Here is a 13,686-nt window from a genome sequence, read left to right on the forward strand (position 1 = left end):
TTCTTTGTTTATGTTTGATAACGTAAGAGATTCATTTGGTTCTTTTAAAAGAAAGAGGATCAAAATGGATCCAGAGGTATATGTAAGTGACTGAAAAGGGTATTAAGCCTTTTTTTTTAAATACTCATTACATTGTTTACACAAAATATCAATAAATTAATTTGTTTAGAAACTAAATTGCTTACATAGAATATTAAAATAAAAATATATAACAAATTTTGAATTTGATTCATCATCATCAGTATCAGTGAAAAACAAATGATGGATCCTCGTTTCATTGAAATCTTGGGAAAGAAAAAGTGTTAGGTGCAATATATTTTTAATGACTTTTGCATTTATTTGTTTATGTTATAAAGCAAAAAATAGGATTAGTTAAATAAAATATTTAGTTATATGATTATTGAAGAACATAAACCTTAAACCCGAATAATTTTTTGCTCTTGCAATTCATCATAGTGAACTTTACTGAGCTTCTTTACACTTCAAAATTTTCATGTCAAATGTTTCATTATAAATTTTTGATATTCAAAATGCTTTTATAATAGATGTCTTTTAGGTTTCATGTGGATCACTAATGACAGTGTCTAGAGCATTGATGTTAATTAAATGGACGATAAATATTTGTTTAAAAACGGTGAACATCCTCAATAAACACACTTAAATATCCCCTCGGTTATGAAAAAAATCGAGGTAAAAATTATTTTTTTCCACATACCCCTCGGTTTCATTGAAAACTGAGGATAATAAGCTTTTTTTATTAAAAAAAAAATTACATTGTTTACAGCAAATCCAGGTTTTGACAAATCTTTGCTCTAATTCCTGGAGAACAACAAATCTTTGTTGTTATCCAGATCTAGTTGCATACTGTTTCTTCCCCACTAACACTCTATAACTTATCCAACTTTTGGTAAATTATTTGTTTCAAATATAAATTTTTTCTGCACTTGCAATCCATCCCAGAGATCTGATGTTCATGAGCGTTTCTAGAGCTAAAGTTTTCATGATAAATATTTTCACAAGAAAGAAAACAAGGGGATCTTGAGCAGATTTTGTTGTATACCCTGTGATTAACAACATAGGAAAGTTATTCCAAAATAACAACATCAACATCATCATGTGGGATAGATTGCAATGGTAGAAAAAATATTTTGTTCAAGATAAAAATAATAATATTGAAGATTTTTTCTGTCTTGAAATCCATCCAAAAGAATGATGCGTACGATTTTGGAGCGACTACATATAAGTTAGGTTTATGATAAAAATTTATAGTAAAATTTGATTATATATTCCCATTGTTAATTATTAGAGAAACCTAGGGATAAGATAATTTGTAAAATAAAGACGTATTTTTTATTCTAAATAAAACTTAAAATTGGAGGAGATGAGAATCGAAGCTCAAACCCTTATCAATCTTTTATGTCGGTTTTGTTTAAAACCGAAGTATAAGATTTCTTATTTTAAAAAAATGAAATATGACGTGTTCTAAGTCATTTGAGTAAATTAATTTCAATTTATAAACAAAAGTATGTTATCCCAAAGTTTGGTTCTATGTACTCAAGTCCTTGAGTAAAAACAAAATGATAAAAGTAGTTAGCTACATGTGGGTTTAAATATGTTGTTAGTCCGCACAATTATTCCATTTTTTAATTTTAAGTTCCTTAAGTTTTTTGTTTTGTTTTTACTCTTTATAGGCATATAATTTTGTTATTATCTTTGATGTTTTATTTTATTCTTATAAAACATAATCTTATTAGATATCAAAATCAAAATACAGAGGATAACAAACAAAATTATAATTTTAAAAAAATCAAAATAAAAAAGTTATTTATATTTTTGGTGAGGTTGTTTCTCAATTTAATCATCCATGCATCTTTTAAAATTGCTTAAATGTTTGAAATAAAATTATCAACTATTACAATTTTTATTAATATTTTGTCGAATAGGTGAATTCGCTATATCCATATTCGTTAAATCAAGATTGAGTGATTTAATATAATTTTTAAATTAAAAAAATATTAAATTTTGTTAAAATATCTTAAAATATTAAGTGATCAAGAGAAAAAATATTTTGAGATTGTAGAAATCATAAATCAACTTTAAAATAGACAAATATGACATAGCGCAGAGTGAGACACGCGGTGGAGTCAGCGTGACGGGAGGTTATTATCGGGGTCGATGACGGCGCCGTGATAGTGAGTTTGGATTTGACAGACGGTTCAGTATCAAAGCTCGATTCTGATTTTCTTAGTTCGCGTGTATTGGGCTCTGTTATTTTAGTTTGTTGATTCGTTCACTATGAGTAATGTTTTTGGTTTATTATGGATTCGTTGAATTTCAACAATTATATATATATATATATATATATATATATATATATATATATATATATATATATATATATATATATATATATATATGTGTGTGTGTGTGTGTGTGTGTGTGTGTGTGTGTGTGTGTGTGTGTGTGTGTGTGTGTATATATATATATATATATATATATATATATATATATATATATATATATATATATATATATATATCTTGAGACAAGGATAAATTTTAAGGACTTTGTTTTCTTAGAATTTAAGAAACCCTTGAAGATATCTAAAGGGGGCTAGGAAACACTTTTAAACATCTTGGGCTTGTGTGATTCATATATAGAAAGTTACAGAGATTTTGAAACATTTGGTAGAAATTAGGATTCGTTCTTGGGAACTTTAGTGACTATTTTCTTGTAACTCATCTGTAATATTTTGTAATAACTTTTGAAAGTATAGTGGATCAGAGAGCATATATCTCCTCTATAGTAGATTGTTTGATCGAAATGGATAAATAAGTTATTTTGTTTACTGTGTTTACTTTATCTTCTTCTGCCAAGTTAAATTGATATCTTATTGCATAAAGTGTTATTTTTGCTGAAGGTCATTTATTTTTGTTGTAATTGTTCTCTGTCTCCACACATCAAACTTTTTGGTGTGATTGAACTTTGAATAATTCTTCTAAAGTGCTTTTAACTATTCTATTAATTTCACAACTAGTGAAGCCCACTGTTGGGCAAAGGGGTTTTGCTTACAAGTGATCATGATGGGTTCAAAATGGAAGATCGAGAGGTTTTCAGGAGACAACGATTTTGAATTGTGTAAAGTGAATATGCAATCACTCTTACTCAATAGAATTATATTTAAGCTTTGAAGGATGAGGCATCGATGTATTCATGCTTAGGGGAAGTTGAGAAAATTGATATGGTAGATAAAGCCAAAGTGTCATTATCCTATACCCTGGGGATGAATTTATAAGAAAAGTCATCAGGGAGAAGATGATGGCTTTGATGTGGTAAAAATGAATCATTGTATATTACCAAGTTTTTTCCTTATAGGTTGTTCTGAAAAATAACTCTACTCATTCTGAATGGTGGAGAATAAATCCATAGTGGAGCAGTTGACAGAAACTTACAAGATTATTGATGATCTTGAAAATATTGAAGTGAATATTGAAGATGAGGATAATGTTCTACTATTTTTGAGCTCAATACCCAAATCCTTTGAGCACTTTAAGGATGTTCTTCTTTATGGTACAAAATATGGTATTACTTTTGATGAAGTCCAGACGACTATAAGATCCAAATAATTTTTAAAGGTGGACGGTTTTCTAATTGACGATAATGGTGAAGGCTTGAGTGTCTCGAGAGGACGAAGTGAGAGTAGAGGGGAGTATAGATCAAATATGTTTGACATGTCAAGGGTAAAATGCTTCATTTGTCAAATATCAGTCACTTCATGAGGGATTATCTAGGAAGTAGGAACAATGATGATTTAATTCATATTGTAGTTACCTCAAGTGAAGATAGTTATGTGAGTGATGGTGTATTAGTGGTGTCAAATTTGGAGACTAAATAGGGTTAAGTCATGGACTCAAGTTGCTTTTATCAGATGTGTCCAAGAAAAAAATACTTTAAGACTTTGAAGCTGAAGCAATGTGGAGTTGTTCTCATTGATGACTATAAGGCATGCAAGATTCATGGTATTGGTACAGTCAAACTTAAAATATTTGATATCATGAGTTTCTTCTTTACAATATGAGGTATGTTCTAGAGCTCATGCAAAATTTGTCATCCATAAGAATGATTAATGATCTAGGATATTGCACTAGAGTCGAACATGAAATGTTGAAGATTTCACATGGTAAAGTGATCATAGATAAAAGGTTGAAAATATGTGGTTTATATATTTTATAAGGTTCCAATGTTGTTGATCATTCATCATTAGCTAGTGATAACTTTTATGACAAGATAAAGCATTGGGATTTGAGGTCAAAGCATGATGGATGCCTAAAGGTTGTTTCAGGGCACTTTAATGAGTTTTTAGAAGACATGGAACAAAAATGCATCTGATCTCTAAGTTGTCATTGATTTTCTTGAGTAAGGTTTAAGGGTGGCAAAACGGGTCGTGGCACGTCGAGCCGACCCACAAACCCGCCAAAAATGGCGAGTTGAGTTGGGATTTTGGATCCGCTGCAGACCAAAGTCCACCCCGCCAAAATCCACCGCCCGTCAAAGTCTGCTCCGCCTATTCATTCAGCCTGTCCCGCCTTAAGCCCACCCTTTTATAGTTAATTATAGTAATTCAAATTCTTGATGGTTTTATTTTATACAATTATTTGTGAATATATGTAATATTTTTTTAAGTAAAATTTGTTAAAAAGATGCTTTATAAAAAATTGTTCTAAAAAATAAAGAAAAAATCTAATTGAAAGGTAAAAAAGCCTATTAATATATTTAAAAAATGAAAGAAAAAAAATAGACAGACAAGCCCGTCGCCCGCCACCTTGGCATGACGAGCTAAATTTTTATGTCAATTTCCACTTGGCTGGTTTGTCCGCCCCGTTTTTTTTCGCTGGGCTTAAGGTGGAATGGGGCGGACAGTGCGTTATGAATTAGCGGAGAACGACATGGTGGTTGATGGATAAATTAACATCAACACGATTTCAAGTCAATGTGGAGATTGTTGAGTATGCCTTAAAATCTTAAGTTATGAAGAGAAATAAAATATATTTTGAGATTGTAGAAATTAGAAATCAGCTTGAAAGTCGACAAAGACGAAATAGCATAGAGTGAGACTCGTGGTGGAGCAGGTGGCAGCGACACGATACTGGATCCAGATATGGCGGGCGATTCGATTTGTCGGAGCTCGAGTATGGTTTTCTCAAATCGCGTGTATTTGGCAGTTATGGATCCATTCAATTCGTTGTTTTAGTTTGTGGATCTATTCGTTTATGGGTTATGTTTTTGGTTTGTTATGAATCTGTTGAGTTTCAGTCGTTATAACTATGTATCTCTTGCATACTTGTCATCACAACCATTAAAACTTTAGAGCTAAAGTCAGAGAGAAGGGTTTGAGAATCCTAGAGGCAGTGGTAAATTTCAAAGAGCATGTTCTTGAAATTTGAGAAACATTTGAAGATATGTATAAAAAATTGGAAAATACTTCTAAGCACATTCGGCTAGTGTGATTCATATATAGATCATTAGAGCGATTGATAAACGCTTGGCTAGAAAGTATGATTTGTTCTAAAGAATTTGGGTGATTATTATCTTATAACTCATTTATAATCTTTTGTAACAATTCTTGAAAGTATAATAAATCGAAGAACCGCTCTTTTCTTCAGAATAGATCGTTTGATCGAATTCGATAAACAAATTATTGTGTTTATTGTCTTTACTTTATCTTCTTCTGTCAATTTAAATAAATTGATGTCCTATTTCATAAATAATCATTTTTCTAAATGTCTTTTATTTTAATCGTAATCTTTACCCTCGCACTTTAAATTTCTTGATATAATTGAACTATATACATAATTCTATTATAGTGCTTTTAGTTATTCTATCAAATTCACACCAAATTTAAAATTTAATTCATCTAATTTTATTCTAACAATTTGTAGTAAAAAATAAATGGAGAAAAACATGATCGAAATATTTGCTTTTATTCTATGTTACTCCTGACTTGTCTTGCTGCCGGTATAATTTAATATCAAACTCAACAAATGTTCACACATTAATACATGACAAATCAACTCTCCTCCAACACCAATATTCCAACCATTAAACAACATTGGTTGGAGTTACGGTTAACTCAAATTAACTAAATAAACAAATATAATAACTTGTGATAATCAAAATCACATTAACTTAGTAATTAACCTATCCATGTCACTTTCTTATGGATTGAAAACTAATTTGTCAAAAGAATGTGCTATAAATTGTAATTACATCCATTAAAGTACAAATTTATCTTCAATTTTGTTTTTACCCTCCAAATAAGCCTATAAAATTATCTGTTTATATGAAGAGACATGCATAACAACATTGTCATTATGGCCAGCATAGCACTAATTAATCTTATTTCAATACTCTTGCTTAGCATTACATTAACACAAGGAAGAAAAACACTTTACACTAGCAATGAATTTTCAGCCTCCTCTTTAGTTACTACCAATGATGGTATCTGCAAAACTATGGTAGAAACACAAGGTTACACATGTGAAGAACATAAGGTAAATAAATCATAACTATATAATATATGCTACAAACTTAAATCATAGGTTTAATTAAAAGCAGTTTTTTTTTATGAGGCAGGTTACAACACAGGATGGCTTTATCCTGAGTTTGCAGAGATTGCCAGCAGGGCGGTCCGGCGAGAAAGCAAACAAACCTCCTGTGATAATACAACATGGTCTCTTTTCTGTAAGTTTTGTTCTTGCAAATTATACATAACCAAATTATTACAATATTGCATACAAAAATTCAACGTGTTTGACTCCTATGATTAATTTCAGGATGCTATAATATGGCTGTTCAACTCTCCAGAAGAATCATTGGGATTTATTTTAGCAGATAGTGGATTTGATGTGTGGCTTTTCAATGGTCGCGGCACAAAATATAGCAGCATGCACACATCATTAACTCCTAATGACAAGGTTCTTAATTATACTTATATTCATACTTTCTCAAGTTAATTAATAGATTTATCTCTGATTGATTATAAATATGTATTAGGCTTATTGGGATTGGTCATGGGATGAATTAGCTAGTTATGATCTTCCTGCTTCAGTTGAATATGTTTACAACTATACTGCTCAAAAAATGCACTATGTTGGTCATTCTCAAGTAAGTAATTAATTAATCCTTATCATTATGTTTTTAATTAGTGTGTAGAATAATTAATGATGTAAATTATTCAGGGAACTTTAATGGCTTTTGCTGCTTTATCACAAGGACAACTTGGGAATATGTTGAGATCAGTTGCATTACTTAGTCCAATTGCTCATATGAATCAAATTTCTTCAATTGGAACAAAACTTGCTGCTGACCTATTTATAGTTAATGTAAGTGAGAGAGAGAGGGAGAGAAACTAGACTACTATATTTAGCTAAATTCCATTAAAATATATATTTAATTCATATAAAAAATTTATATTGAATGTGTATGAAAATTATTCTTCTAATTTTTTTTCTTTTATTATAACATAACAGGATATATATTGGTTAGGCATCCGTGAATTCAATCCTAATGTGTAAGAGAATAAAAGATACTTTCCTTTGTTTTTTGCTAAATTTCTTAAATATGTTTGAGTGCAAATGAAAAAGGTTTAAAAAAAGGAAATGATTTATTAGATGTTTATCTAATAAGTAGGGATGTTGGAGCAAAGTTTTTGGAAGACATATGCAACACTCTACACCTCAATTGTGCAAACCTAATGTCACTTTTCACAGGTACTTTAGATCTTACTCATAAGCAGATTTCACTTAAATTTTTTTAGCACTCTTTGATTATGTTTAAATTTTACAGGTCCAAATTGTTGCATAAACTCTTCTAGGATAGATGTCTATCTTGATCATGAACCACAGCCAACATCAACCAAGAACTTGATCCATTTTTCTCAAAGTGAGTCTACAAAGAATCAACATTTTGATTTTTATGCATTTCGGATTAGGACTAATAGTTATTTTTCATTTTCCTAGTGATAAGAACAGGGAAAATAGCAAAGTACGATTATGTTGATCAAGCACAAAATGTACAACACTATGGTCAACGAGTTCCTCCAACTTATGATTTGACCAAAATCCCAAATGATTTGCCACTTTTTCTTGGCTATGGAGGAAAAGATATGCTGGCTGATGTACAAGATGTGAAGGTTTTACTCAATGACCTCCAAGATCATGATGCTGACAAGCTTGTGGTATTGTTCAATGAAGATTATGCACATATTGATTTTATTATGGGTGTCACTGCTAAACAAGTCGTTTATGATCCCATCATAGCTTTTTTCAATGGTTATTGATTTTTATAATGCGTATTATTCAATGAAAATAGAGTATGTTTGATTTTTCTTTCTATATTTAATCAGAAAATTCGTCTTCTATTCTATATTTAATCACTTCGAGCCTCTACTTTGTTTTATGTGTTGGGAACTCTAAAAAAGAGTGGTGGAATTAAAAAAAGGAAAGCCTAATTTGCAATTGAAATTATTTAAAATTTTCACACATTTTGAATGCGAGTTGACGGAGTGAGTTAAGCTAGATCTTAAAGACATCCTCAACCTCAATAATATTTTCTTTAATTGGAAAAAAATACTATTCTGCAAAGTAAAACTAATACAACATGTGCCCAATGTAAAAGGTTAATCTACTGCTAATCCCTTTATTGTACTAAAATCACCATTTTTTAAAAATCTGAGTTAAACCAAAATTACAACAATGCATTAAATCGGAGGACAAAAACTCAAATTTTAAAATAGGAAGACTAAATTTAATTTTAGTTAAAATAAGATGGCCAAAGATGCATTTAAATCTAATATAAATCATTTACAAATATAAAAGTATACTGTACTCTCCATGAACTAAATAGATGATTTCTCCTATTGTGTTGTCCTGATAGGGAAGGAAATACAATTGCAAACTGTCCAACCAACTTATTAGTGAACTAATTTTGCTCAAACTTTTTCAATCGGTAGATATAGAATAAACTGTTTCAACAACAAGAGATTGAGAGAAAAATAACAACCGCATCTTGGATTCTTAATTATGTTTTTGCTAGGTTAAAAGAGAATGAACTCAGCAAAACATACAGCATAGCAGGGTTTGTTAGGGCCATCTGATGTTCATCATAAAACGGCTGCAATAATTTCTTACATTACCCATACCATTGATCAAATAAAGCTACTCATCAAACAACAAAAATCAACTCAAACTTGTCCTAAAACCTTTAACGGGTGGTTCAGCTGAATAACAAAACCATTCTTTTTCTTATTGTAGGGATCACCTAGGTACACATTGATGACAATGAGATCAAGAGTGTTCTCAAGAAGAGTTGCCAACTTTGAATAAGAATGAACCAGAAAGTGGGAAGAATAACTTATTTTTAGCCTTTCCAAAATAGTACAAAACTATGTCAAAATACCATTTACTTGGCCAGGTTCAATCATTAAGTCAATAACCCAATGACCGTGATCATCTCTAATGAAAACACTATGTAAGTTTTCTGAATAATAGGACTTTGAATACCTTCAAAATTAACTTGAGGAGAATTTAGAAGAACAAGGATCATCTAGATTGTGGCACTAGATTATTGGCTAAAGGTAAAGTAGGTTATTAAGCAATAGAAGCTTGCAACTCTATTCAGGTCAAGAAGAACATTATTAAGATATGCCAACTAACCGGCATGATTTATATTTATTATAAACCTATAATGGTGCCTCACTTGAAATTCTTTTTGCATATACAAATAAACTCCCGAATCACTCAAGGGTTAAAGTTGTTCTGTTTCTGCAGCATAACTATGCAATGCAACCTATTTTATCATTCCAACACAGGGCATACAGAGTGAAGTTAGGGATCCTGTGATCTTTCTAACATATATTAGATAGTGGGAATCACTCATTTCTATTTCTATTGCATCAGCCAACCGAAGACTATGGTTCAACTCTTTAAAGATAAGAAATGAACAGCTAACTAGGAGCAAGAAACAACAAAACAGAAACCAGTTACATACTTCGAGGCTAACCAAGTAGGAAACAGATCACATACTCTCTCTATCCCTAATTCAAACTACATATCAAACTCGCAGGTATCAACCAAGTAGAAAAAAGTTACATTACATCCCTCTTGCCCTGGAGACCAGAATTTAGCATGCCAATCTACTAAACATTCAACTCTACCTACCACTAAACCTAAAAAATTTGGGACACAAATTACCTGCCCTTATCTCTCTCTTGACAAGTGTTTTTTAAACTCTCTCTCTCTCTTGACAAGTGTTTTTTTAAATATATTTTGGGACAACACTATCTAAGGGTGAAGAATGAAGGTATAACGGATCAAGTTCAAGTGTTGATGGAGCTTTTAATGCAGTGACTGCAGCGGATAATAGTCCAGAATTTACCCCTACAAAAATCAAAAAACGACTTCTTGCAAACTTCATCAAATCAGATTTCTCTTGTTAATATTATTATACCATTATCAAGTCTAATCCGCAAGCACAAAATCAAACAACCCACAAGTTACTGGTAGGCTTGTCTTAAACTTCTGTTCTATAACTTTCACAAATACAAACACCTTAACATTACAACTAATCTTAAACTTCTGTAACTTTCACAAATACAAACACCTTAACATTGAAACTAATCCTATAAAATCAGAGAATCAATAAAATTTAAAATTTTAACACCAAATTATCAAAACCAACAAAGGAAATTGATAACTAAGCATATACCATAGACCAAAGGGTTTGCTAATTTCAAAACCCCCTTGTTATTATTCCACTTTTAGGTCTCATTTCATCAATAATCACAAAAACCAACGAGTAAACACGTTAAACAACCTAACTCGTGGTTATTGTAGTTCTTATAAAAATCAACAATCAACAATACAACACATACCAAAACGCATGTTCATTCATACACCACTCTTCAAAATGTTCCTCCTAGCCAAGAACCTCGCAATTGGGGGCGTGAGTGCTACAGTAATAGGCACCCTAACAGGGATCAGAGCCTTGTTGCAGAGTAAAGCTAGCGTGAAAGCACCGCCTGCAGAAGCCGCCATCTGCGCCGTGCGGCTCTTAACCGACACCGCGGAAGAGCCTGTATCAGGGTTAGGGTTTTCTTCCGGGGAAGCGGCGCCCAAATGGAACTTCTCGAGAATGGCTTCTACGTCGACGTTGTTTCTAATGGCGACATAGAGGCCGGTGACGGAAGCTGCTGAAACGGAACAGTGAACGCCGATCGCCACTTTACCGTACTTTTTCAGGAGCTCGCGGAATCGACCACCGGCCATTGTCTGATTATTTGTCGGTGTTAGAATTTCAAGATGGTAATGGAGAGATAGGTGTGTCTTTGGTTTGTTCTGAATTTTGTTGTTTGAGCTGTATTGGTTGAGCGGTGGAGACGGTGGAACCGGCGGTGCGAGCCGCGGTGAGTAGTGTAGTCGCTAGTTCTGGCTTTAGGGTTTATCTTAGCAAACAATTGTGTAACGTTTTGAGCATCAATTCAGATAGTAATCTACAATCTATTCATTAATAATAGATTGACTAAATTGCCTAAATTACCCTTTTACCAAAATTTATTTGCACTAATAAAAGGTCATTTTTGTAACTAACAAATTAAGTATTCACTCTTTCAACTTTATTGAATGGATGCCTCAAGTGTTAGCTTTTCATTGGTCCAAATTAAATAACATTTTCCCTACAACTTTATTGCATGAATGATGACATCACATGTAAGTCATGGATGATGGAAGTCATATTTAAATTTCTTTTACATTTCATTTTCCCACACTTTCTTACTTTCATTTTAATTTTTCTTAATTTATTTATTATCACAAAAAATATTAATAATCTATTTTTAAATTTTAATCTTACTAAAAATTTCAAATTTCTTTCGCATTTCATTTTTCCATACTTTCATTTTAATTTTTCAACATTTATCTATTATCGCAAAAAATATTAATAATCGATCATTTAATTATTATTTCCAAAAATATTTAATTATTTCACGGGCCACTATCAACTCAATATTTAATTTTTTTAATCGATCATTACACATTTTCTCTATCTTAATTAAAATTTCAAATTTCTCTCACATTTTTTCACACTTTCTTACTTTCATTTTAATTTTTTTCTCTATTTATTTATTTATTATCTCACGGGTCACTATCAACATAATGTCTATTTTATTTTAATCAATCATTGTCTTTATTTAAGAGATAATATCTTTATTTTTATTTTTTTCTCCATCTCACGATTTTTTATCATTATTTAATACAATTAAATTTTCATGATTATTGTTTATTTTACATTTGTTTTTAAATATATTTTATATCGCATCAAATTATTTTTTTATTTCACGGGTCATTATCAACATAGTAGCTATTTTATTTTAATCAACAATTACTATTAATTGAGAGATAATTTTTATTTTTAAATGTTAATATTTCATTTTTATGATCTCCATCTTATAGTATTTTTTTTCTATGATTATTTAATATAATTGAATTTATATGATCATTTTTCATTTATAATTAAACCATAGTGATCTATATCATTTTCTTTTAATTGTTGTTGGACCGTCAATTATTAAATTACCTGACCCAATTTTGCTATTGTGTTCTTAACCTATCTTAAACATTTTTTTGTGGATCATTGTTTTCTATATAATTATTGTTAAATTTACAATTAAGTAAATTATTTCATATTTTTCATTTATATTTAAAATTTTACATTTGCATTTGTTAAAATTTTATTTTTTTCTCCAACTCACATGTCCTTTTTTATATGGTTCTTTATTACACACAAAATTAGCACATGAATTAGATAATAATTAATGTTTAATCTTAAGGGTCAATTTCAATACAATGCCTATTTTATTTTAAACAATAATGACTTTTATTTGAAAACTAAATTATTTATTTTCAAATTTCAAAACCATTCCTATGGATATTAGGTTTTCAAAGAATTGGGAGTATAACAGAGCAATCAATAAAACTCTAACTCTATTCAAATAAAACAATTCCTTTTAATTATGCATATTGCTTATAATTCCTTTTATTTATATTATTCATATCATTACAAAAATACTACACCAGAAAAAAAATCACCCGTGCGGAAGCACGGGTCTCTGACTAGTTAACTATTAAAATGATTAGGATCCATACTAGTTAAGGGTAAAGAAATACTTATAAAGACATTCAATTAAAATTAATTTTTTAATCAAAGAGAAAAAATATATTTCCAAAAAATAAAAGAGTACAAACCGATCAAAACGATTCAGTTCTGTTAATGAGAAGACGAACTACGGACAAAGAAAACAACACCAAACTTGACAAAAATAAATAGCAGATTAATTTCTACTGCAATATCTATGAAGATGAAGAATGATGAAGATGTGAAGGTCATGTGGAAATTATTTCGCCGTAGGATAATAAAAGTCTGATCGAGTCGGATGTTCAGATCCAAAGATCTGTTAACAATATAATAAAGATGCTTAAACGTTCTGAATTTTTCGGTAGTGCTTAGGTTTTATGTTAATTTTATGTTTATCATCGAATTGAACCATGTAACTGCAACAAAATTATGCAATAAATAATATGTCTGGTTTTACAAAATATACATATAAATAAATAAAAATCTACATAGGCCCTC

General features: G+C 30.5%; 1 protein-coding gene and 1 pseudogene across 1 annotated transcript; one reads left to right on the plus strand and one right to left on the minus strand.

Annotated features, from left to right (window-relative positions):
- Positions 1–6,359: 6,359 nt before the first annotated feature.
- Positions 6,360–11,549, minus strand: LOC131609741 (uncharacterized protein C106.07c-like). The gene is made up of 2 exons (XM_058881531.1): positions 10,931–11,549; positions 6,360–6,510 (listed from the first exon to the last, which is right to left on the minus strand). Exon 1 carries the CDS (start codon positions 11,322–11,324, stop codon positions 10,947–10,949), a length of 378 nt encoding a protein of 125 aa, XP_058737514.1. The 5' UTR covers positions 11,325–11,549; the 3' UTR covers positions 6,360–6,510; positions 10,931–10,946.
- Positions 6,372–8,338, plus strand: LOC131609740 (triacylglycerol lipase 2-like; annotated as a pseudogene).
- Positions 11,550–13,686: the final 2,137 nt, after the last annotated feature.

Source organism: Vicia villosa, linkage group LG6 (genome assembly GCF_029867415.1).
Source record: "Vicia villosa cultivar HV-30 ecotype Madison, WI linkage group LG6, Vvil1.0, whole genome shotgun sequence".
Taxonomy (NCBI): domain Eukaryota; kingdom Viridiplantae; phylum Streptophyta; class Magnoliopsida; order Fabales; family Fabaceae; genus Vicia; species Vicia villosa.